The following is a 24,618-nucleotide window of genomic DNA, read 5'->3' on the forward strand; positions in this document are numbered from 1 at the left end:
ACTTCAATGTACCATCGGTTGGATTAATAAATTTTAACTGTGTCGTCAGGAAATTATCACAAAAACATGGCTTTTTTCGTATGATTTGATGATTTTGGAAGAGGTCGATTATGAACACTGTGCTGGGAGACCTGCGACTTCGATAAATACCGAAAATGTGATTCGTGTGGGCAAAGTTTTGAACTCAAACCGTCGTCTAAGTATACGTTTAATAGCACAAATGTTAAATTTATCAAATTCTGTAGTTCAGGATATTGTGACGGAGTACTTGACCATGTGCAAGGTGTACGCGCAGATGGTCCCATCTCAAGTGACGAGTTATGGTTCTTTGAATGTGATCCCGAGACTAAGAGGCAATCTTCCGAGTGGCAGAGGGCATCCAAGTGGCATGCATCTCGGCTCGCTGGGCTATTCCGGAGAATGCCTTCCGTGACGCCTTCAATGCTTGGAAATCGCCGCAGAAGAAGCCTATTTTGATAGTTTTTAAAGATTTGTAACGATTGTTTCAATAAATTTTATTTAATCGACTCAGTCCTATTACTTTCCGAACAAACCCTGTATTATAACACATTCTAAAGAGCTCAACTGTCGCAAGAGATCAAAAAGATTATTCGGAAGTTGAATCAAAATGATCGGCAGTCGTTTACTTAAAAATCGGAAGCATGACCGGAAAAGTTATCCGATAAAAAGTTGCTTGCGTGATTGAAAAAAAAACTAATTTCATTAATTACATATAATATTTAAGTTTTTATAAAACACTAGAGGATCCGTCCATGCTTTACTGTGGCTGATACATAGATGGTACTACTAATACCATCAATATGATTTCTATTCAGCCCTTACCTTTAATACGTATACAAATTTGGCAAATGGGGAACTATTATTTAATGAGATACAAGTATAGCATTTTGAGTTAAGTAGCTTGTGTTAGTTTACAAAAATTGGATCGAAAATCATTGCGTGTGTTAATAAAGCATTATTTTTTTCAACCGTTGAAAGCATATTTGCCAAGTTGGAGAGAGGCGAAATGGGCACCGAGAACACTGAAAGCAGTACTGTTTGTGTGTTCTTTAATCGTCATAAAACCGAATTTTTGCGTCGGTGTGTGGCAATGGAAACATGGCTCAATCATTTCACACTAGAGTCCAATCGACAGTCACTCTAGTGTACATTACGTTCATAAGCATAGAAAGACGAAAAAGTCGGCTGATAAGGTTATGGCATCAGTCTTTTACGATGCGCGTGGTATAATATTCATCGACTGATTACTGAGCCTGTTATGATCCATTCTATTCTACCATTAGCAATATTGAGCAATATTATTATTTTTGAGGAAGGATCAGTTTGAAATTGTACGCATATACATACTTCGTCGTTTCCGTTTAAATATTGCACTGCGTTGTACAATGCTTCAAAAATATTTCTGTATATGTCAAATTGCAATAGATCTTTTTCAACACTGCAGTTATTATCCTATTTTTTATATCTAACATTTGGTTTGTTATGACTGCAATCACGTCTTTTGCCCATAATCTAGCAAAGTAGCCGCGATGCCCTGACGTCGAAAATGTCAATGGCATTTTTTGGTATTAAAAATATCAGACGGGTGCGTCCTAAAAACAAACTGCCTTGTTCAGAAGCGACAATCAGTATAATCCATATGTATATTAAGTATACGTGGATACGAAAATTAGTGTTCTGCCGCATTAGCTCTGTGTTGTTATTTTTTTTACAAATTTTTTATTTTTTTTTTTTGTGAAGTCATAAAAATTTCACTTGATTCTTACATGAATTTTTAAGAAAAGCTTATGATTTGAAATATAATTTTTGTATTTGTGAAATGTATTAAATTTTAACATAAAGAGATAAACAGTATCCTATTGCGCATTTTCAAAATCCTCTAATTGAAACCAAAGCTCATGTGATTTCGAATGAGTCAATGCATGTATTTTATTCAAGCCGAGAAAGAAATTGACATTCAAATCACCAAAACCGTGTTCATATTGAAACCGCCCACGATAGAAGTCGGTGTCATTGCTTTGTCACGCAAGCAATAAACATAGAAACCCAACTCCCTGCATATTTCCTATTTTCTTGTTGCATCGCTTCGGTGCACGATGCTGGTTTCTTGGTTGCAGGTGGCTGTAGGAGCCCAATCATAAATTAATGTCCAGTTAACAAATTGATTTTATTTAATTTAAGTTTTCTTTACACTTTTAGTACTCCTAATGCTTTACTAATAATGCCTTAATATTATGCTAGCACCGGTTTTTATCCCTTCTTGTGCCTAATTTTCTCATTAGCTATGTAAGCTTGTGCGTATATGCTTATGAGGACGTAGGTATGTAATACGTATGTTTGTGTATGTATATATGTACGTATATCTGCTTGCAATGTGCAAGCGATAGTAAGAACATAAAAAAATGCAATTTGTACGTATCATAGAAAACTGTGACATATGTATATGAATGTAAGAATTGATGTGCATATGCGTAAGCGGTGCTCTCGCAAAGGTGAATAGCCTAATTCATGGTCATGTCCGATTTTGCATAGTGACATGCTTCTGACCAAACAGTAGCCTCACTTCTTGAATAAAAACTCATAACTTATACCTACCACTTTTTTGTAATTTTCAATTCAAATAATTTCACATTCCTTTTAGGTTTTTCTTCGTCTTAAATTCGGCAATTTTGCCTGTTTGCAAACCCATAGAGATGGAATAGAGCCTCATCGCTGAACAAAGTTTGGCTCGAAAACGTCGCATCTTCTTGAAACTTTTCAAGAGCCTATAGTGCGAAGCGATGTTGCTTGGAAAGGTAGATCGATTTCAGTTCTTGCACAAGCTTTATTTTCTAAGCTTTCAAAATAAGATCTCGATATAAAATTCGCCAATTCGTTCCATATATCAGTCCGAGTTGCTGTGAATGGCGTCGAATATACTCTCCATGGTCTTCGTGTACACTCTCAGTCTCCTTCTGCACTGGCGTAGACACCTCTTATGCGGTTATAGTCTAGTTAACAACAGTCTTCCTTTTGGTCTTTTCAACGGGGTGGTGGTCTTCCTCTTCCTCTGCTTCTCCCGGATGGTACGAATACTTTAAGAGCAGGGGTGTTTTCGTCCAATTTTACGACATGACGTAGCCAGCGTAGAGACTGTCGTTTAATTCGCGGATCTACGTCAATGTCGTCGTATATCTCATACAGCTCGTCGTTCCATCGAATCAGGTATTCACCATGGCCATAGATCTTTCGCAGAACTTTTCTCTTGAAAACTCGTAACGTTGATTCATCAGATGTTGTCATCGTCCATGTCTCTGCACTATATGTATAGCACGACGGGGATGATGAGTAACTTATAGAGTTTGGTTTTTGTTCAGCGAGAGCGGACTTTACTTCTCGATTGCATACTCAGTCCGAAGTAACACCTGTTGGCAAGAGTTATTCTGTGTTGGTTTTCGAGTCTGGCATTGTTGTTGGTGTTAATACTGGTTCCAAGATAGACGAAACTATCTACGACTTCAAAGTTATGACTGTCAACAATGAGCTATGTATAATAAGTTGCTACGAAATCTGCTAAAGGAAGATCTAAATAACACCAATTTGTGTTTCTTCTCGCACTTGTCGTCATAGCTGAGAAGTAAATACAGAACCAACAAAATACTTCTCAGACATGTTTGCAATACTTTGACTTAGTATTGTTTGAATACGCATCGAAGATGAACATCAACAAACAGCAAATATGCCATGTTTTCACTGATTTGGCTAATTTTAGTCTGAAATATTCGTGGAAATCCAGGAAAGGCTTAAACGGCGAGAAAACATGGAAATATTTATTCTTCGTTTTTCTCGCCAAAACTCGAGAAAAGCAAGCTGATTTTAAGATTGAAATGCATAATAAGAAAATATGGAATAACAAAATCTATATACTCATATATAAAAATTAGTTGGTGTTGATTAGTATCGCCAAAGCTCGAAAACGGCTTCACCTATTGACTAATATTGGTCCTGTATTATATGTGGAACATTTCTGAAAGCAACCATAATAGTATTTGTGATTTCGCAACCATCGGATGCCTTGTGATCGTGCACTTTTTTTGTGTTGACCTTTGGTGATAGTCACATACAAGTATTACTGCTAAGTGCGCGACATCTATTCTCACTTTGATTAACTAGATTTTTTAATGCCAAGGAGAATATGACCTGACTTCGCAGTCACTCTAATGTGCGCAGAGCTTCCTCACGTTGTAGCCGCTCTTCAGATCAGCCTACCCAGAACATACAGACATACTTACTTATACTCGTATATACATATATATATATAAAGATTACGTTGTAAAATAAAATTGCCACAATTAGTCCCTCCATCTGATCTTTTACGTCACGAAGGAACAAATTTACCCAGAGTTGTATCGAAACAATCAGCTGTTGTGACCAGACCTAAGTACAATATAAATACACATTACTTAAATATATTATAATAAACTGAGCTTACTCTGGTGAATACCGTGGTTGATCGATGATATTCATTGCGTTTTTGGCTTTAAATTCGGTCACAATAGTGGCGTAAGTGCATATAATCGTCCCAATGCGCCTCAATACGCCCACATAGAATTCCACTGAACCTCCGCAACAAATTCATGATTCAAAGTCATCGGAACGGACTCGCGAAAGATGTCGGGCTCTCTAGCCATCTCTCTAGGCGAATGTTGTCCAGAACGAGGCAAGTTTTCAAAGATCCGTCTTTGAAGGCTTGGTCCCACTCATAGGGTTGTGGTTTTGATAAAACTAAACCACAAAAAGCCTTTTTAACATTTTCAATTTGTTTATTTATTGGGTGTATAATAGTTAACTAAATTGTTGAAATGACACGTAAGAAAATGTCCTGTACGATGTCCACGATTGCGGCCGTAATTTTGATCCAAAAAAAATTTCATAAAGAAATTTCACAAATCGGCGGCAGTTTGAACAAAAAATATAGTATTTGGTCCTTTTGTTTGTCTTCACATAAAAAAGAGGAAGATCTCAAAAATCTTCTCTCCAAATTGGAACCAGATATCTTTACAACTCTTCCTTTGAGAGTGGATAACGTTTCGAAAAATACCATTCTGAGTTTAAAGATTGGAGTTGCTCTGTTCCCCACTCTGTTCCCTTTCTACAAAAAACGTTGGAGCTAACGCAATTATTTGAATTTCGATTTCAAAATTTGAGAGAATGTTTATTATTGTGTACTATCTGATAATGCAACATCGATTGCAGAATCGATTTCTCGAAAGTTTCACACTGAGATGATCCTTTAAGCAGCTGCTGTAAGCAGTAAATACAGACAGTCCTACCAACTTAGCAAAATACATTTTTTGAAAACATGAATTAACCGGAGAACTTAATTCAAATTTCCTGGTGCTTTTCTGTCACAATGTTCATACAAATGTAAATTATATTATGAAACAATTGCTTTCTTCTGGAATTGAAATAATCCAAGATTACTTTCATACCCTATACTGTTTTTAGAAATAAAAGGAACAGTCTTTTTTCAAATAATATATTATTTGTTTCTAAATAGAATATGAAAAGTTTTATAAAACAGCCTTAACCTCAGTAATGTTTAAAACTAAATGAAGCCTATGGTTTTCAATATCAAATCAACATCTCAGTAATAATACTTTGGTCTTATAGCCATAAGTACATATTTGAGGGAGTAGAATTCTCCACGCCAGGTACGCCACACTACGCCTCTGCCTTCCTGACTTTTTGGATATTCTCCTCCTAAATATATACCGTTCAGAGTGCTGTAAGTAAAATATAATAGGTGAATAATTTAATGTCAAACATAATTTTATTTGAAAACTCCATATGTTATAAATTCATTCATAACTATGAAAAAGACGTGTATTACCTGTCATAACAATTCTTATACCACCAAGCTCCCTTAGAATATACTGCACAGTTACCACTGCTTTTGTCATTATCACTATCTTTAGTGGAGAATTTTGAACCGCTATGATAAGAAAACGAGTCGCCCGCCGTGCCTGAATATTGTCCAAGCGCAATTAACTCATACTTATCTTGAGCATTGCCTATAGCGAAACTCTCGTACTTGGCAATACTTTTCTGATTTTCAAAATCTACTAATTGAATCCAAAGCTGATGAGATCGCGAATGAGTCAATGCATGTATTTTATCCAAGCCGAGAAAGAAATTGGCATTCAAGTTGCCGAAACCGTGTTCATACTCAATCCACCCACGATAGAAGTCGGTGTCGTTGCTTTGTCGACGTTGAATTATAGTCCATGGTTCACCGCGATTGGGATCGCGTAGGCAATAAACATTGAAAGGGTGATGAAGAAATTCAGGCAGATAAAGTTCATAAACGCCACTCTCTGCATATTTCCCGTTTTCTTGACGCATCGCTTCGGTACAAGAAGATGGTTTCTTGGTTGCAGGTGGCACAGATTCCTGACTCTTCTTTATTTCCTTTATTTCACGGACAAGCTGCTCTTTCATTGCCATTAATTCGCCTTGCATACTAAGGAATAAAAAACTACTGTTAAGTCTTTTTAATACTCTATGATACAAAAATATATTACTTACACGTTGTTGACCGCGCTCTTCAATAAATCCTCATCACAAGGGTTGGCGAGAAATGGCTAAGTGAATTGCACAAGAATATAAAAATTAAAATTTAGTTTATTTTATTAAATTTAAAAATGAAAATACCGCTACATTAGCACTACTTTGAATAGATGCCGAACAACCCGGAATACAAAAGATGCCCACACGAAATGGACACGAAGATCAAACATTGCGCCATTCTCCACAATTTCAGTCGAACTGAATGCGAAAGTGATGACTGTGTCTTAAATACTCGTTTTCGAGTGAAGAATTGTCTTGTTTTTATCAATTAATTACTCGGCTGAGGCGGTGATTTGGTTATTAAATTTGTGTATATATGTGGCGACACCCACATTAAACATATCTTCAAATTTATTTAATTCATGCATTCACAGGTTAATACTAAGTTCATTTATATTAGTACAACTAAAGGTTAAGTTATCCTACATTCTACTTTACATTGTTATCCTAAGAGTTACAGTACTTCTTTCTCTTTTACATACATTAATTAAGCTATAATAATACATTACATATTGACAGCAGCATCACCTGATGCTTGTCGATCACCGTTATGTAAATAAGCATATAAGATATTAAACTCTAAGCTAAGCATGTCAGTTGGGTTTTGGTTACCACGTCACCCAGACGTGTATTAATAAACTAGTACTCCACAATTGGTGACCCCGACGCGGACTTTAGCGGTCACCTTGAATCAACAGCAAGCGGCCCGTTACCAATAGCGGACCATACCACTGAAGGTGACACGAGGCTAAAGTCACACCACACAACCATCATCTAGCAGCGTTTTGTACAACCAGTACAACATTTCGTAACTATTTTTTGATATTTTCTATATTTATTAATTAAATATTATCCGAAATGCCTGCCGACGATGATACGCCACGCCTACCGAAGCCTTCCATGTTCCTGGGAAATAATTTCAGCCCTGCGACAATACGTGTTCCAAGCTTCAACCAAGACAGGCCAGCCCTCTGGTTCGCGCAATTAGAATCACAATTCCGCAATCACAACGTCACGAGCGAGGCGGACAAATTCCACCACACGATTCCGTTGATAGACACGCGCATAGCTGCCGACGCTGAGGACATCATTTTATATCCGCCAGTCGACAAACCCTATCAGCGTTTAAAGACCACACTAATTGCTTGCTATTCTAAGTCGAGAGAAGCAAAAATCTTACAACTTCTGGACGGTGAGTGCCTCGGCGACAGAACGCCCTCCCAACATCTGCGACACCTTCGAAGTTTAGTTCCAGACATAGACGAAGAAGTATTAAGAGCAAGGTGGCTCTCACATCTCCCCGACCAAATGCGCGCATGTTTGGTTGCACAACGCACGGCCGAGCTACAACCGTTAAGCGAAGCCGCAGATCGTTTACACGACGTTCTTCAACCTTCTCAAGGGCATAATATAGCTGCAACATCGCTTACGACAACCCACGACTCAAATTTTACAGCCGTAGAGCAACAACTTGCTCACATCACGAGAAGTCTTCAGAAGCTTTTAAACACCCATCAGACAACTGGACGAAAACGGTTTCGTTCACAACGCATCAACAGAAGCAGATCGGTTTCTCCTGCCATGTCCACCAGTAAAACCTGCTGGTATCACAAAAAGTTTGGCAACCTGGCACAAAAATGCACACCTGATTGCCAACAAGCGGGAAACGCAGCAGAGAGACGTTAGCGGCGGAAAGCGCCTCTCTCCCACCATCGTACCGCCTCTTCATCACGGACCGCCACTTAAACACACAATTTCTAGTGGACACAGGCTCCGAAGTCTCAGTCTACCCTCACAAACAGGCAACTAACACGAAGATGGCGACCGGCTACCAACTCATCGCAGTTAACGGAACACCCGTTAATACTTATGGTGTCGTAACAATCGCTTTAAACGTCGGCCTTCGCAGAGCGCTAACATGGCGTTTCATACTGGCAGATGTGTCCAATCCAATCATTGGCGCCGATTTACTTTCACACTACGGCATCCTCGTCGACCTCAAAAATCAACGACTCATCGACGAAACCACACGACTGTGCACCTCAGGTACAACTAAAAACGTGACTGTGCAGTCGATCAAACTCCAACAGCCGAATCAATCATCAGGATATTGGCAACTGCTTGCCGAATATCCTAAGATTACACGTCCCGATGGTGAACCCAGGCAAATTTCACATACAACGCAACATCACATCAAGACAACACCTGGCGTTCCAGTCAGTAGTCGTGCTCGGCGATTAGCTCCCGAACGCCTAAAAATCGCAAAAGCTGAGTTTCAAAAGATGATCAACCTGGGCATTGCAAGACCATCAGATAGCCCTTGGTCATCACCTCTACATCTGGCGCCCAAAAAGAGTGGCGAATGGCGCCCATGTGGCGATTACCGTCGCCTCAACGAACGTACCATACCAGATCGGTACCCAGTTCGATGCTTAGAAGATTTCACTGCAAATTTACACGGTACAGCTTGCTACTCAACTATCGACCTAATTCGTGCCTTCAATCAAATTCCAGTAGCTGAAGAAGACGTTCACAAAACGGCTATAATTACACCGTTTGGTCTCTTCGAGTTTCCATTTATGACTTTCGGACTCCGCAACGCAGCTCAGACCTTTCAACGCTTCATCGATGAGGTAACTCGAGATCTACCTTTCGTTTTCGCATACATCGATGATCTACTGGTCGCATCTGCTAACGAAGCAGAGCACAAACAACATTTGCGTATCGTCTTTCAACGCCTTCAACACTATGGCTTAGTAATCAACACAACAAAAACATGTCTAGGTCTCAAACAAATCGAGTTCCTAGGGCATACAATTTCCGCCCATGGAATAAAACCACTTCCGGAACGAGTCAAAATCATTATCGACTATCCTCGTCCTTCAACAATCACCAAGCTACGCAACTTCATTGGAACAATAAATTTTTACCGCAAATTTATTAAAAACGCAGCAAACTTACTCGTACCACTCAACACGCTACTGGAAGGTCCTAAAATCAACGGAAAAACTCCAATAAACTGGACAACATCGCTTGAAAACGCATTTTTAAACTGCAAGAAAGCTCTTGCTAACGCAACTCTCTTAGCGCACCCGGACAACAATTCCGAGTGGGCCATCTTTTCAGACGCATCTGAATGTGGAATAGGTGCCGCACTTCAGCAACGTATTGGCGAACATTGGCAACCGCTTGCATTCTTTAGCCGCAAACTTGCACCATCTGTTCAAAAACGATCAACCTACGATCGTGAACTCAACGCAATCTACGAAGCAGTCAAATATTTCCGTCATATTTTTGAGGGACGACACATCGCAATCTACACAGATCACAAGCCCTTAATGCACGCATTCAAACAGAAGCCCGAACGCGCTTCACCATGGCAATTTCGACGACTTGATTATATCGGTCAGTTTACCACCGATATACGGCACATATCCGGTTCCAGCAATATCGTTGCGGACGCCTTATCTCGAGTCGATGCCATTCACACAGCAGTTACATCCGAAGAACTTGCACGCGCTCAAAATAACGATGCAGAACTTCAACAACTACTCAACAGCTCGAATACATCATTAGAGCTACGCAAAATCAACAGCAATACTACGGACATTGCTATATACTGTGACATATCTACGGGTACAGCACGCCCGTTCGTTCCACAACAACTAAGACGGCGAATCTTCGAGACTCTTCATTCAGTCTCACATCCTGGTCGCCGAGCTACAAGACGCCTTATCACACAAAGATATGTTTGGCCATCAATCAACAAGGATTGCATCACATGGACCAAAGCATGTATTCAATGTCAACGCAATAAAATTTCACGTCATACATTTTCACCCATCGCAACATTCCAGCCACCTTCGCGTCGATTTGAACATATTCACATAGATTTGGTGACACTCCCGCTTTCAAAAGGACACACCAAATGTCTCACAATAATCGACCGATTCACACGCTATCCAGCAGCCGCACCACTTATTGACGGCACAGTTGACCGAGTAGCACATGCACTCATGCAAACTTGGATTTCCTACTTTGGAGTCCCACTTCGAATAACAACCGACCTTGGAGGACAATTCGAGTCAGATCTTTTCAGGAAGCTCGCTGATCTCCTTGGTTTCAAACATCAACGAACAACGAGTTATCACCCACAATCAAACGGACTTATCGAACGCTTTCACCGTCAACTCAAATCATCCCTTCTTTGCCACAACGATAGTTGGTACGATGCACTTCCTGCAGTTCTCCTAGGAATACGAGCTGCATTCAAAGAAGACGTCCAAGCCACACCAGCAGAAATGGTTTTTGGTGAGCCAGTCAGACTCCCGGGTGAGTTTTTAACACCATCTAATAAAACAATCGAAGCACCTGAACTCGTTAAAACGCTAAGAAAAGCGTTTCAAAATCTAACGCCTACGCCAGCTTTTCGTCATAACCGAGAGAAAATCTTCATTTCCAAGGATCTCGCAAATTCAACGCACGTTTTTATTCGAAACGACAAAGTCAAGCAATCATTTTCATCACCATATGATGGACCATTCCCTGTTATGGACAGACATGAAAAATACTACAAAGTACTACTATATGGAAAACCTGCACACATATCCATCGATCGCCTAAAACCAGCTTATCTTTGTAGTGACGATATCGAGCATCTACAATCCAATTCGTCTGGAAATAAATTAAGCAACAGAACTACCAGCGACACGAATCCTGATCTTTCTATTACAATGCAAAGAAGTCAAAAAAGAGTGCGCTTCAAAATACCTTCATAATTCAAAAAAATTCTTGCTAATTTTCTTTTTTCCCGCAGGGGAGATATGTGGCGACACCCACATTAAACATATCTTCAAATTTATTTAATTCATGCATTCACAGGTTAATACTAAGCTCATTTATATTAGTACAACTAAAGGTTAAGTTATCCTACATTCTACTTTACATTGTTATCCTAAGAGTTACAGTACTTCTTTCTCTTTTACATACATTAAATAAGCTATAATAATACATTACATATTGACAGCAGCATCACCTGATGCTTGTCGATCACCGTTATGTAAATAAGCATATAAGATATTAAACTCTAAGCTAAGCATGTCAGTTGGATTTTGGTTACCACGTCGCCCAGACGTGTATTAATAAACTAGTACTCCACATATATACATACATATGTACTTATTCGTCGAAACTTTTTATATAAATAATATAAAAAGTAAAAAATACTGTTAAATCTTATTGATACTCAATATTATAAGAATACTATAAGAATATTATAAGAATTACCACAGATTTTAATTATCTAATTTCAAGCTCAAAGCTCAACCTAATTGACCGCTCTCTTCAATAAATCATGGTCACGAAGATTGGCATTTCAAATGAATTGTACAAGAATAGAAAAATTAAAATGAATTTATTTTATTATCTTTAAAAGGAAGACAAATACCGCTACATTGGCGCTACTTTAAATAGCTGCCGAACCATTCCCAGAATTCAAAAAATTCCCACACAGAATAGATAAGAATACTGGGTTTGTCCGGAAAGACGTAGAACTGAGTTGATTAAATATAATTTAATGAACCAAATCGTTACAATACTTTAAAAATTAACCAAATGGGCTCCTTCTGCGTGTATGCAGCGCTGCCGAAGGAAATCAGTCCTATTACTTTCCGGGCGAACCCTGTATCTGCCGGAAATGTCTGTCCTTAGCGAAGTTGTTTATTGCTTTACAGGAGTTCAAGGAGTTGATGCGTAAAAAGCTTTTTGGATTCCTGCAATATAAAAAAACTCTCATGGGCTCTGGTATTTCACTGTTTTCGAAAGCAACATCTCTTAAATTTGTCGTTCGTTTTTAAGCCTATTTTTTGTTATTATTTTATTTTTCATAATAACATATCGCTAGAAATGTGGTTGATGCCACGTTCACGTCCTAGTTCTTTAACCTTACATAGAGTACGGTTAAAAAATCCTTATCATTAGATTTGATGTGCATGGCAATGAATCGGTTTTGTATTTATTGCAAACAAGTCCTCATAAGATTTTACCAGTTTTGAAAACAAAACTATGTATTTCAGTTGAGATATAAAATGTCATTCATGAATTTATGAGTTTAAATAACCCAATTCTGATCACCAAAACGCAGAGGTACACAACCAGGAAATACCTTGTTGAAACCACATATTGGCCACATGATATCATCCGTCAATTGGTTCATGAGGAGTAGTCATCTTGTAGAATTATTTAACCGGTTCTCCGGCCTCACTATCGATACCTCTTCCATCATACCGTGAGGAACGCAGATATTTAAAGCGTAGTTTTGACAATTCAAGACAAGTGCACAAGAAATACTTCTTTTATTCTCTGGTACCTTGCTCTAGTGCCAATAAGAATTTGATGTACTTCCGCTCTACTGTTTTGCAAATGACTTTCCAACCAGGTAGCTCATTCTGTCGGGTTTTAAATTGTGTTAATCTTGCTTCTATCCAGATCGTCGTATAGACAATGCATGGGTTTGTCGATCGTCCACTATTTCATTGCCCTTGATGCCCTTGTGGCCTGCCACTCAGTAGAAGTGATGTTAGTGAAATTGCTTGTTTCTATGAACACTTTCCACTGCTGCCCTTCACCCCAAAACACTTCCGGACGATATGCAATACGAGGTTACTGCCTTGATTGCTGCTTGGCGTCTACATAGATATGGACTCTCGAATTTATTGCAGCTGCATTAAAGGCCAGCTCCCCGGTTATTGCGATAGCTCAGCTGGAAGTATACTGCAGTGGACCGGCAAGTTAAAGGACCGCCTTGGCTCTAATTTATCTACCTACCACTTTGTTATAATTTTAAGTCAAATAATAACAGTTTCGGTTTTACCTCCACAAAGATGCTCTTTCAGTGCTACTTAACCACTTTCCAGTCATATTTAAAACTAATAACTAAATTACCACAGATTATAATTGTCTTCACAAATTTCACATATGTATCTTTCACTTTTGTATATTTGTAAGAAATTTCACAGAGATATGGTGACAATGTTTATCATATACTTATTAATTATATATATTTCGTGGTGTCTGAAAAACTTTATTGAAAAGAAGCCACATTCCCATGAGGTATTCGCTATTAACCGAAATTATTAACCGATTTTCTCTTTTCTAAAACAGATACGATTATAAATGTTATAGTCACATTTATACGTGATTTCATTCTTTTATCTCTCTATAAAAATTTAATCATTTTTTTTTTTATTATTTGGAAATGGAATCATGCATTCTGGATTTGTATTAAAATCATTTTATAAGTACTTTAATTTTCCAATTTTGGTCACTCCAACACTCAACTTAGTTAAATTTATAATTACCACAGGTTGGGAATTGATTTGCAATGAAACGCAACAATTCACTGCGTACAAAATATGCCCAAAAATTATGCACAAATATTGAAAACGAAGCGACATTTTCTATGACTGTAGCTTGACTGAAAGTTAACGTTTTCTGCGTATGTGAGGAAAGCAGCGCTTCAAATGTTATTCAGTCTCGGCTAAACTCGAGATAACAAATCACTAACACATAAATATACGTACGTATACAGGGTTTGTCCGGAAAGTAATAGGGCTTCCGCCGCAACTGTACTTCGGAGCGTGCCCTATACCAAACCTCGAACCTCTGCCATAACTTCAGATATTGAAGAAATTTTACAAAATATTTAGGCAAAGTCAGCGACACTTATGTATAACGATACTAAAATGTCGCTGCCTAATCGACACTGGTGTCGTTTCACTTAAGGGGGGAGTAAGGTATTTTTTTTATTTTTGCTTTTCTTTTTATTTTTTGTTAATGTACAATATCTTAAGATGATTCTGTGAAAATTTGAGAGCAATTAACGGTGATATACACAAATTTACGGAGATATACTGTGTCTGTGAATCTTTAAACGTGTTTTTTCCACAACTCACGTTTTCAAAATCGGTGCCCCTCATAACTTCAAAACTACTGCACCGATCCTTTTGAAATTTTAAACACTATTTCTGTATATATTTTACGAAGTAACGCTGGAGAGCTTGTTTTTGTTCATAATTTTGATTTCGCAATAACAAATTAGCCGATATTTTCCTAAAAAATTGTGTTTTTCACTTCAAAGTCTTCAAAAATTCAAAAATTGGAATTTCAAAAAAACCCTTACGGCATTACCTGGGGCAAACTATTATCTATCGAATGAACTTTCATTTTTTGATTTCGGATGATCCAGCAACGAGTTATGAGGGGCACCGCAATTCAACTTTTTTTTGAGACCCGTCCGGACAATTGCTTTCATTGCCGTATTTTTTAATATTTCTTTGTAAAAAATTGATAAGACGTTTTTCAAATGTCATACTTCAATATATCATTGGTTGGATTAATAAATTTTAACTGTGTCGTCAGGAAAAAATCACAAAAACATGGCTTTTTTCGTATGATTTGATGATTTTGGAAGAGGTAGCCTATGAAGACCGTGCTGGGAGACCTACGACTTCGATAAATACCGAAAATGTGACTCGAGTGGGCAAAGTTTTGAACTCAAATCATCGTCTAAGTATACATTTAATAGCACAAATGTTAAATTTATCAAAATCTGTAGTTCAGGATATTGTGACGGAGTACTTGACCATGTGCAAGGTGTACGCGCAGATGGTCCCATCTCAGGTGACGAGTTATGGATCTTTGAGTGTGATCCCGAGACTAAGAGGCAATCTTCCGAGTGGCAGAGAGCATCCAAGCAGCATGCATCTCGGCTCACAGAGCTATTCCGGAGAATGCCTTCCGTGACGCCTTCAGTGCATGATAGTTTTTAAAGAGTTGTAACGATTAGTTCAATAAATTTTATTTAATTTTTGGACTGATTATATTACTTTCAGAACAAGCCCTGTATTATAAAAAGTTCTAAAGAGCTCAACTGTCGCAAGAGATCAAAAAGATAATTCGGAAGTTGGATCGAAATGAGCGGCAGTTGTTTACTTAAAGATCGGAAGCAAGACCGGAAAAAGTAAAAGAAAAATGCTTCTTTGGAACTAAATTTTGTTTTTTCCTCGAATTAAAATAATCTTTACTAAAAATATATGCGACAATAAGTTGCTTGCGTGATTTTCAGAAAAAAAAAATTAATTTTTTTAATTATTGCTAAGTAAAACATGCAAATTTTTAGACAACATATAGGCTCTTTGGCAAATGGGGAACTATTATTTAATGAGATACAAGTATAGCATTTTGAGTTAAGTAGCTTGTGTTAGTTTACAAAAATTGGATCGAAAATCATTGCGTGTGTTAATAAAGCATTATTTTTTTCAACCGTTGAAAGGATATTTGCCAAGTTGGAGAGAGGCGAAATGGGCACCGAGAACATTGAAAGCAGTACTGTTTGTGTGTTCTTTAATGGGAATAAAACCGAATTTTTGCGTCGGTGTGTGGCAATAGAAACATGGCTCCATCATTTCACACTGAAGTCCAGTCGACAGTCACTCTAGTGTACATTACGTTCACAAGCATAGAAAGACGAAAAAGTCGGCTGATAAGGTTATGGCATCAGTCTTTTACGATGCGCGTGGTATAATATTCATCGACTGATTACTGGGCCAGTTATAATCCATTACACTGCGTATTTGGTTGCAGTTCTATTCTACCATTAGCAATATTGAGCAATATTATTATTTTTGAGAAAGGATCAGTTTGAAATTGTACGCATATACTTCGTCGTTTTCGTTTAAATATTGCACTGCGTTGTGCAATGCTTCGAAAATATTTCTGTATATGTCAAATTACAATAGACCTTTTTATCAACACTGCAGTTATTATCATATTTTTCATATCTAACATCTGGTTTGTTATGACTGCAATTACGTCGTTTGCCCATAATCTAGCAAAGTTGTCGCATTGCCTTTACGACGTAAATAGCAATGACATTTTTTGGTATTAAAAATATCAGACTGGTGCGACTTAAAAACAAACTGCCTTGTTCAGGAAAAGGCGAACTTCCAAAAAAAAAATTACGATTTTACTTAAAAAAAACCGATTATTTTATATAATTGATCGTGTTAAATTTTTTTCGTGTATTTTTTCGAAAAATTCATTCAAAAACAAAAATAAAAAAAAAATGATCCCCAAAAGTCAATTTCTACAAAAGTTATGGCTATTTGAAAATAAAAAAGCCATTTTTTTGAAAAAATTCATAACTTTTTTGAAGTTGGACAAAAAAATTTTGAAAAAATTCTCAAAAGTGTTTTTCAAAGGGTAGAAAAGGATGGATAAGTTTAAGCAAAATCTAAAGGGGTCGGGTTCAAAAGTGGTCGATTTGGTATGGAATACCCCATACGCAGCGACGAGAAGTAATCGGTGGTGCGATGAACTGCGGCTGATAGTGATATTGATGATGTTTCCCTTGTTGCTGCTTTTGCTACACTTAAGGTTGATTCCCTTCCGTCGTTCCAAATCTTGGCTTTTAGTGTTATGTTCCTTCTTGTTTACAGGCCATTCCAATTAATTTTTCATTAGAAACTCTGGTCTAGAGCACCAATTCGTACTTACAAGATCCTGAGCGTTACAGCCGCGTGAAACGATGTCTGCAAGATTTTGTGCACTTGATACGTATTTCCAGCTAATGCCTTCTGATATTTCCTGAATTCCGATTGGCAACGAAGCAATTTAATGTCGCCGAATGAATGTTGAGCCACTTTGGCACAATCTCTGAATCAGTCCAAAAATATATGTTAGTGCAAAATTTTAATACCTTATCCTTGATTTTTTGCCAAGTCCTACTCAGTAACAGTGCTGCACACAACTCCAAACGAGGAAGCGATTGTGCTTTAATCGGTCCCACTTTAGATATAACAATAAGTAACGTATTATACTTTTGTAAGTGTCGTTTATATTAGAACGTACATAAATGCTGCACCATATGCACGCGTTGATGCGTCTGCGAAGCCATGAACTTCACAGCGAGAATTGGATGTTGCTTGTACATGACGAGGAACTTCGATTTTATTAATGAAATTTATATCGGCTTTAATCTGCAACCAAATGTTATGAAGATCGGGTGGTAGTGTTTCATCACATTCTAATCGGTGAATTCAAATTTCTTGCATTAATATTTTGCCACGTATAATAACGGGGCTCAGGATATCGAATATTTTGGAAATAATTAATAAAACAGATCGCTTTGTAACTAACTACATATCGGGTAATTCATAGCGATAACAAAGGGTGTCAGCTATAGGTTTCTATGACATACTTAAAACTTTGGTGACGTTTTTTTCAGTTGTTTTATTTACAACTTCGTTATAAGATGCGTCAGATAATTGTGTAGAATTCGAGTAGCATTATGTCAGAGAAAGATCATGAGAACGAAGAACTTATATAATTTCGATTTTTAGTTTTTGTAAGTTTTCAATTCTATCTGAACCAGTCAACAAATCGTCAACATAAAAACTTTCACGAACAGCAGACGAGGCTAGAGGAAAGGCAGCTTTATTGACATCAGCTTTATGAAATAATCTGCGAATGGCTAGGAAAGGTACAGAAGCCAAATCGTAAGTTGATCTTGTTCGTCAATCAAAAATTTCCGATACCTTTTTGATATATCGGCGGTTAATACGTAAGGATACAAACAAAATGAAAATAATGTGACAATTAGTTCTGGTTGAATGATTGCTCCAACCATGAGTATTTCATTTAGTGAATACTCAGAAGTGGTGCGCGTAGAGGCGTCGAATACAACCCGAAGCTTGGTCGTAGTACTTTGTGGACAGAGTAGATGATGTGGAATTATATAGTGCGAGCTATTGAAATCAAAGTTTTTTATGGCAAAATGAAAATAATGTGACAATTAGTTCTGGTTGAATGATTGCTCCAACCATGAGTATTTCATTTAGTGAATACTCAGAAGTGGTGCGCGTAGAGGCGTCGAATACAACCCGAAGCTTGGTCGTAGTACTTTGTGGACAGAGTAGATGATGTGGAATTATATAGTGCGAGCTATTGAAATCAAAGTTTTTTATGGCAACCATGTGCCCGAGTTCAATATATTATTTTATGAAATCCGCATACAAGAGCGAGAAATCTCTTTCTGGCATTGTGGAAAGAGTTGCCTAATATCCACGTCCATTATTTTTCACTTGAACATTTTCAATGAAATGTTTTTCGCATAAACGTTCTTTTTCGAACAATGTTGCTGCCTTTTCAGTAAAATTTTCAATTTCCCAAAAACGTTGAAGAATGGATGGGCGGGAATTTGTAAGCTTTTCAAAATTACCCACTACAATGCAAGCTAATTTGCTGGTTTGAAGGCCATTCCTGAAAGTTCTCGAAAAATATTTCGTCATTGAGCAATAAATCTATACGTTGCGGTTTGTAGAAGTATGGATCCACAAGCTGAAGTTTTCAGGAATATTCCATTTAGAAGTATTTATAAAACTATTAGGAATTTGTGTTGTAATCTTTTTAGTTATAACAAATTCCGATATACAAGTAAAAGCTCCAATACGAGATTTGATTTTCGCATTTACTGAATACTTTGAATTAGAACGAATATCTGAAATACATGAGTTTTCCTGATATGAGGAACACTTTTTAAACTGCAAACGCTTCGCTGTTTCTTCGGTGATGAAATTCAATTCGGAACGATAATAAATCTGATGAATTCCGGGGTTGATCGAAGGTATTCATTGCGTTTTTGGCTTTAAATTCGGTCAAAATAATGATGACGGTGAAAATTAATCGTCTCAGTACGCCTAAATATGACCAAATAGAACTCCCTGCTGACCGTCGCAACAAATTCATGAATATCGAAAAAACAAATGATCATCAACTTGATTTTTGTGCGGCTTTGGCTTTGTTGCGGCTTTATCGGGACGAGTGAGAGTGTTCAAAGGGTACGGAGCAAGAATGTGTTTCATACTCAAAATATCCACTAAAATCATCCGAACGGACTCGCAAGAGATGTCGAGCTCTCTTACCATCTCCCTAACACTTGCTTGACGATATACAATCACCATATTCTTCACTTTTTTATTATTTTCATCAGTTGAAGATCGTCCTTAACGACCATCTCTCGACTGTCTTTGAAGGCTGTGTACCACTCGTAGGCTTGTGTTTAGATAAAACTGAATCACCTTAAGCCTTTTCTAACATTAGCAATTTGTTTATTTATTGAGTTTATAATAGTTAAATAAATTGTTGAAATGACACGAAAAAAAGTACTGTACGATGTTCACGATTGCGGCCGTAATTTTGATCTGAAATAAAAATTTCATAAAGAAATTTCTCAAAATGGCGGTGGTTTAAACAAAAAGTATAGAATTTGGTCGTCTTTGTCGATAGTTCTTTGTAGGAAAAAAACGGAAGATCTCAAAAATGTTCTCTCCAAATTGGAACCAGATATCTTTACAACTCTTCCTTTGAGAGTGGAAACCGTTTCGAAAAATACCATTCTGAGAAAAAGACGTTTAAAGACTGGAGTTGCTCTGTTCACTTTCTACAAAAAACGCTGTAGCGACCATAATTATTTGAATTTCGACTTCAAAATTTCAGAGAATGTTTAATATACTTAATGTATACTATCCGATGCATGCAACAAAAAAAATCGATTTCTCGAAAGTTTCACACTAAAACGATCCCTTAAGCAGCTGCTGTAAACAAACTGGTTGACAGATCGTGCTCATAATTGGCATAGTAATTACAGACAGACCTACCAACTTAGCAAAATACATTTTTTTGAAATATGATTTAACCGGAGAACTTAATTAAAATATCCGGGTGCTTTTCTGTCACAATGTTCATACAAATGTAAATTATATTATGAAACGATTGCTTTCTTCTGGAATTAATATAATCCAAGATTACTTTCATTCCGTATACTGTTTTTAGAAATAAAAGAAACAGTCTTTTTTCAAATAATGTATTATTTGTTGCTAAAAAGAATATGCAAAGTTTCACAAAACATTATGCTAAGTTAAGTTTGTTTCAATAGGTTTAACGTCAGTAATGCTAAACACTTATGGAGGCTATGATTTTCAATAGCAAACGACCAACTCAGTGATAATACTTTGGTCTTATAGCCATATGTACATATTTGAGGGAGTAAAAAACTCCACGCCAGTGACTCCACTCTACGCCTCTGCCTTCCTGACTTTTTGGATATTCTCCTCCTAAATATAAACCGTTCAGGTTGCTGTAAGTAAAATATAATAGATGAATAATTTAATGTCAAACACAATTTTATTTGAAAACTCCATATGTTATAAATTCATTCATAACTATGAAAAAGACGTGTATTACCTGTCATAACAATTCTTATACCACCAAGCTCCCTTAGAATATACTGCACAGTTACCACTGCTTTTGTCATTATCACTATCTTTAGTGGAGAATTTTGAACCGCTATGATAAGAAAACGAGTCGCCCGCCGTGCCTGAATATTGTCCAAGCGCAATTAACTCATACTTATTTTGAGCGTTGCCTATAGTGAAATTATCGTACTTAGCAAAACGTTTCTCATTTTGAAAATCTTCCAATTGAAACCACAGCTCATGAGATCGTGAATGAGTCAATGCATGTATTTTATCCAAGCCGAGAAAGAAATTGGCATTCAAGTCGCCGAAACCGTGTTCATACTCAACCCAGTCGCGATAGAAGTCGGTGTCGTTGCTTTGTCGACGTTGAATTATAGTCCATGGTTCACCGCCATTGGGATCGCGTAGGCAATAAAAATTGAAAGGCTGTTGAAGAAATTCAGGCAGATGAAGTTCATAAACACCACTCTCTGCATATTTTCCGTTTTCTTGACGCATCGCTTCGGTACAAGAAGATGGTTTCTTGGTTGCAGGTGGCACAGATTCCTGATTCTTCTTTATTTCCTTTATTTCATGAAGAAACTGCTCTTTCATTGCCATTAATTCGCCTTGCATACTAAGGAATAAAAAATTACTGTTAAGTCTTTTTGATACTCTATAATACAAAAATATATTACTGCAGATTATACCTCTCTAATTTGAGGCTCAAGAGCTCCTCCACTTTGTTGACCGCGCTCTTCAATAAATCCTCATCACAAGGGTAGGCAAGAAATGGCTAAATGAATTGCACAAGAATATAAAAATTAAAATTTAGTTTATTTTATTAAATTTAAAAGGAAGACAAATACCGCTTTATTGGCGCTACTTTGAATAGATGCCGAACAACCCGGAATACAAACAATGCCCATACAAAATGGACAAAAAGATCAAACGATGCGCCATTCTCCACAATTTCAGTCAAACTGAATGCGAAATTGATGATTGTGTCTTAAATACTCGTTGTCGAGATAAGAATTGTCTGGTTTTTATCAATTAATTACTCGACTGAGCGGGTGATTTGGTTATAAAATTTGTGTATATATTCATAATATAAAAAGTAAAAAATACTGTTAAATCTTATTGATACTCAATATTATAAGAATAGATTACCAGAGATTTTAATTATCTAATTTCAAGCTCAAAGCTCAACCTAATTGACCGCTCTCTTCAATAAATCATGGTCACGAAGATTGGCATTTCAAATGAATTGTACAAGAATAGAAAAATTAAAATGAATTTATTTTATTAAATTTAAAAGGAGGACAAATACCGCTACATTGGCGCTACTTTAAATAGGTGCCGAACAATTCCCAGAATACAAAAAATTCCCACACAGAATAGATAAGAATACTGGGTTTGTCCGGAAAGACGTAGAACTGAGTTGATTAAATAAAATTTATTGAACCAAATCGTTACAATACTTTAAAAATTAACCAAATGGGCTCCTTCTGCGTCTATGCAGCGCTGCCGAAGGAAATCAGTCCTATTTCCTTCTGCATCTGCCGGAAATATCGGTCTTTAGCGAAGTTGTTTATTGCTTTGCAGGAGTTCAAGGAGTTGATTCGTAAAAAGCTTTTTGGATTTATGCAATATGAAAAAAACTCTCATGCGCTCTGGTATTTCACTTTTTCGAAAGCAACATCTCTTAGATTTGTCGTTCATTTTTAAGGCTCTTTTTGTTATATTTTTATTTTTCATTATAACATGTCGCTAGAAATGTGGTTGATACCACGTTCACGTCCTAGTTCTTTAACCTTACATAGAGTACGGTTAAAAAATCCTTATCATTAGATTTGATGTTTTTGAAGGTCTTCCATTTAGAGCCATTTTTAAGCATGGCAATGAATCGGTTTTGTATTTATTGCAAACAAGTCCTCATAAGATTTTAACAGCTTTGAAAATACGGAGTTTATTTCAGTTGAAATATAAAATATCATTCATGAATTTGTGAGTTTAAATAACCCAATTCTGATCACCAAAACGCAGAGGTACACAACCAGGAAATACCTTGTTGAAACCACATATTGGCCACATGATATCATCCGTCAATTGGTTCATGAGGAGTAGTCATCTTGTAGAATTATTTAACCGGTTCTCCGGCCTCACTATCGATACCTCTTCCATCATACCGGGAGGAACGCAGATATTTAAAGCGTAGTTTTGACAATTCAAGACAAGTGCACAAGAAATACTTCTTTTATTCTCTGGTACCTTGCTCTAGTGCCAATAAGAATTTGATGTACTTCCGCTCTACTGTTTTGCACATGACTTTCCAAACCAGGTAGCTCATTCTGTCTCGTTTTAAATTGTGTCAATCATGTTTCTATTCAGATCGTCGTGTAAACAATCCATGGGTTTCTCAATGTTGATCACGTTTTTGGTGTAAGCCGTACACCATTCTTGGCCATCTCGTCCACTATTTCCTTGCGCTTGATGCCCTTGTGGCTTGTCGCTCAATAGAAGTGAAGTTAGTGAAATTGCTTGTTTCTGTGAACACTTTCCACTGCTGCCTTCACCCCAAATCACTTCTGGACGATATGCAATACAAGGTTATTTCTTTGATTGCTGCTTGGCGTCTACTTAGATATTGACTCTCAAATTTATTGCAGGTGCATGGAAGGCTCCCCGGTTATTGCAAAAGCTCAGCTGGAAGTATATTGCAGTGGTCCGGCAAGTTAAAAGACTGCCTTGGATCTAAATTATCTACCTATCACTTTGTTATACTTTTAAGGTCAAATAACAACAGTTTCGGTTTTACCTTCACAAAGCTGCTCTTTCAGTGCTACTAAGTTACCAAAGGTCATAATCGTCTTCACAAATTTCACACACATATTTATCTTTCACTGTATATTTGTAAGAAATTTCACAGAGATATGGTGACAATGTTTATCATATACTTATTAATTATATATATTTCGTGGTGTCTGAAAAACTTTATTGAAAAGAAGCCACATTCCCATAAGGTGTTCGCTATTAACCGAAATTATTAACCGATTTTCTCTTTTCTAAAACAGATACGATTATAAATGTTAGAGTCGCATTCATACTTGATTTCATTCCTTTATCTCTCTATAAAAATTTAATAATTTTTTTTATTATTTAGAAATGGAATCAGGCATTCTGGATTTGTATTAAAATAATTTTATATTTTAATTTTCCAATTTTGGTTATTCCAACACTCAACTTATGTAAATTTGTAATTACCACGGGTTGGGAGTTGATTTGCAATGAAACACAACAATTCACTGCGCACAAAATATGCCCAAAAATTATGCACAAATATTGAAAACGAAGCGACATTTTCTATGACTGTAGCTTGACTGAGAGTTCTGCGTATGTGAGGAAAGCAACGATTCAAATGTTATTCAGTCTCAGCTAAACTCGAGATAACAAATCACTTACACATTAATATACGTACATACACAGGGTTTATCGGGAAAGTAATAGGACTTCCGCCGCGAATGTTCTTTGGAGCGTGCCCAATACCGTTGCTTTGTCGACGTTGAATTATAGCCCATAGTTCTCCGCCATAAGGATCACGAAAGCAATAAACATAGAAAGACTGGTGGAGATATTCAGGCAGAAAAAGTTCATAAACGCCACTCTCTGCATATTTCCCATTTTCTTGACGCAT

The 24,618-nt window shown here is 37.1% G+C and overlaps 5 protein-coding genes across 15 annotated transcripts in view; 2 read left to right on the plus strand and 3 right to left on the minus strand.

Moving 5' to 3' along the window:
- Positions 1 to 12,102, minus strand: part of LOC115065854 (techylectin-5A) — a 304,739-nt gene extending 292,637 nt beyond the window's left edge. Inside the window, exon 1 of the transcript XR_007421373.1 lies at positions 12,077 to 12,102. The gene's annotated coding sequence lies outside the window, so the exon portion shown is untranslated. The remainder of the gene's footprint in view (positions 1 to 12,076) is intronic.
- Positions 1 to 14,574, minus strand: part of LOC105233639 (ryncolin-2-like) — a 38,569-nt gene extending 23,995 nt beyond the window's left edge. The window contains exon 1 of the mRNA XM_049446410.1: positions 13,989 to 14,574. Within this exon, the coding sequence (XP_049302367.1) occupies positions 13,989 to 14,084 (96 nt within the window). The 5' untranslated portion in view covers positions 14,085 to 14,574. The remainder of the gene's footprint in view (positions 1 to 13,988) is intronic.
- The window catches only part of LOC125775766 (techylectin-5A-like), a 337,356-nt gene that overhangs the window by 164,263 nt on the left and 148,475 nt on the right, over positions 1 to 24,618 (plus strand). The window lies entirely within an intron of this gene.
- LOC105232848 (1-phosphatidylinositol 4,5-bisphosphate phosphodiesterase classes I and II) overlaps positions 1 to 24,618 on the plus strand; it is a 222,669-nt gene that overhangs the window by 154,668 nt on the left and 43,383 nt on the right. The gene's annotated exons all lie outside the window — the stretch shown is intronic.
- Positions 1,037 to 24,364, minus strand: LOC115066365 (ryncolin-2). 4 transcript variants are annotated; one of them, XM_049446382.1, is made up of 4 exons: positions 24,189 to 24,341; positions 6,589 to 6,644; positions 5,894 to 6,538; positions 1,037 to 5,786 (listed from the first exon to the last, which is right to left on the minus strand). In XM_049446382.1, exons 1-4 carry the CDS (start codon positions 24,282 to 24,284, stop codon positions 5,648 to 5,650), a joined length of 936 nt encoding a protein of 311 aa, XP_049302339.1. In that variant the 5' UTR covers positions 24,285 to 24,341; the 3' UTR covers positions 1,037 to 5,647. The 4 variants fall into 4 exon arrangements, with proteins under 4 accessions (XP_049302339.1, XP_049302340.1, XP_049302341.1 ...); XM_049446383.1 differs by having other exon boundaries at positions 1,038 to 5,786; positions 5,894 to 6,523; positions 24,189 to 24,334; XM_049446384.1 differs by lacking the exons at positions 6,589 to 6,644; positions 24,189 to 24,341 and adding exons at positions 21,635 to 21,720; positions 21,794 to 21,974 and having other exon boundaries at positions 1,038 to 5,786; positions 5,894 to 6,523.

Source organism: Bactrocera dorsalis, chromosome 1, assembly GCF_023373825.1.
Source record: "Bactrocera dorsalis isolate Fly_Bdor chromosome 1, ASM2337382v1, whole genome shotgun sequence".
Lineage (NCBI taxonomy): Eukaryota > Metazoa > Arthropoda > Insecta > Diptera > Tephritidae > Bactrocera > Bactrocera dorsalis.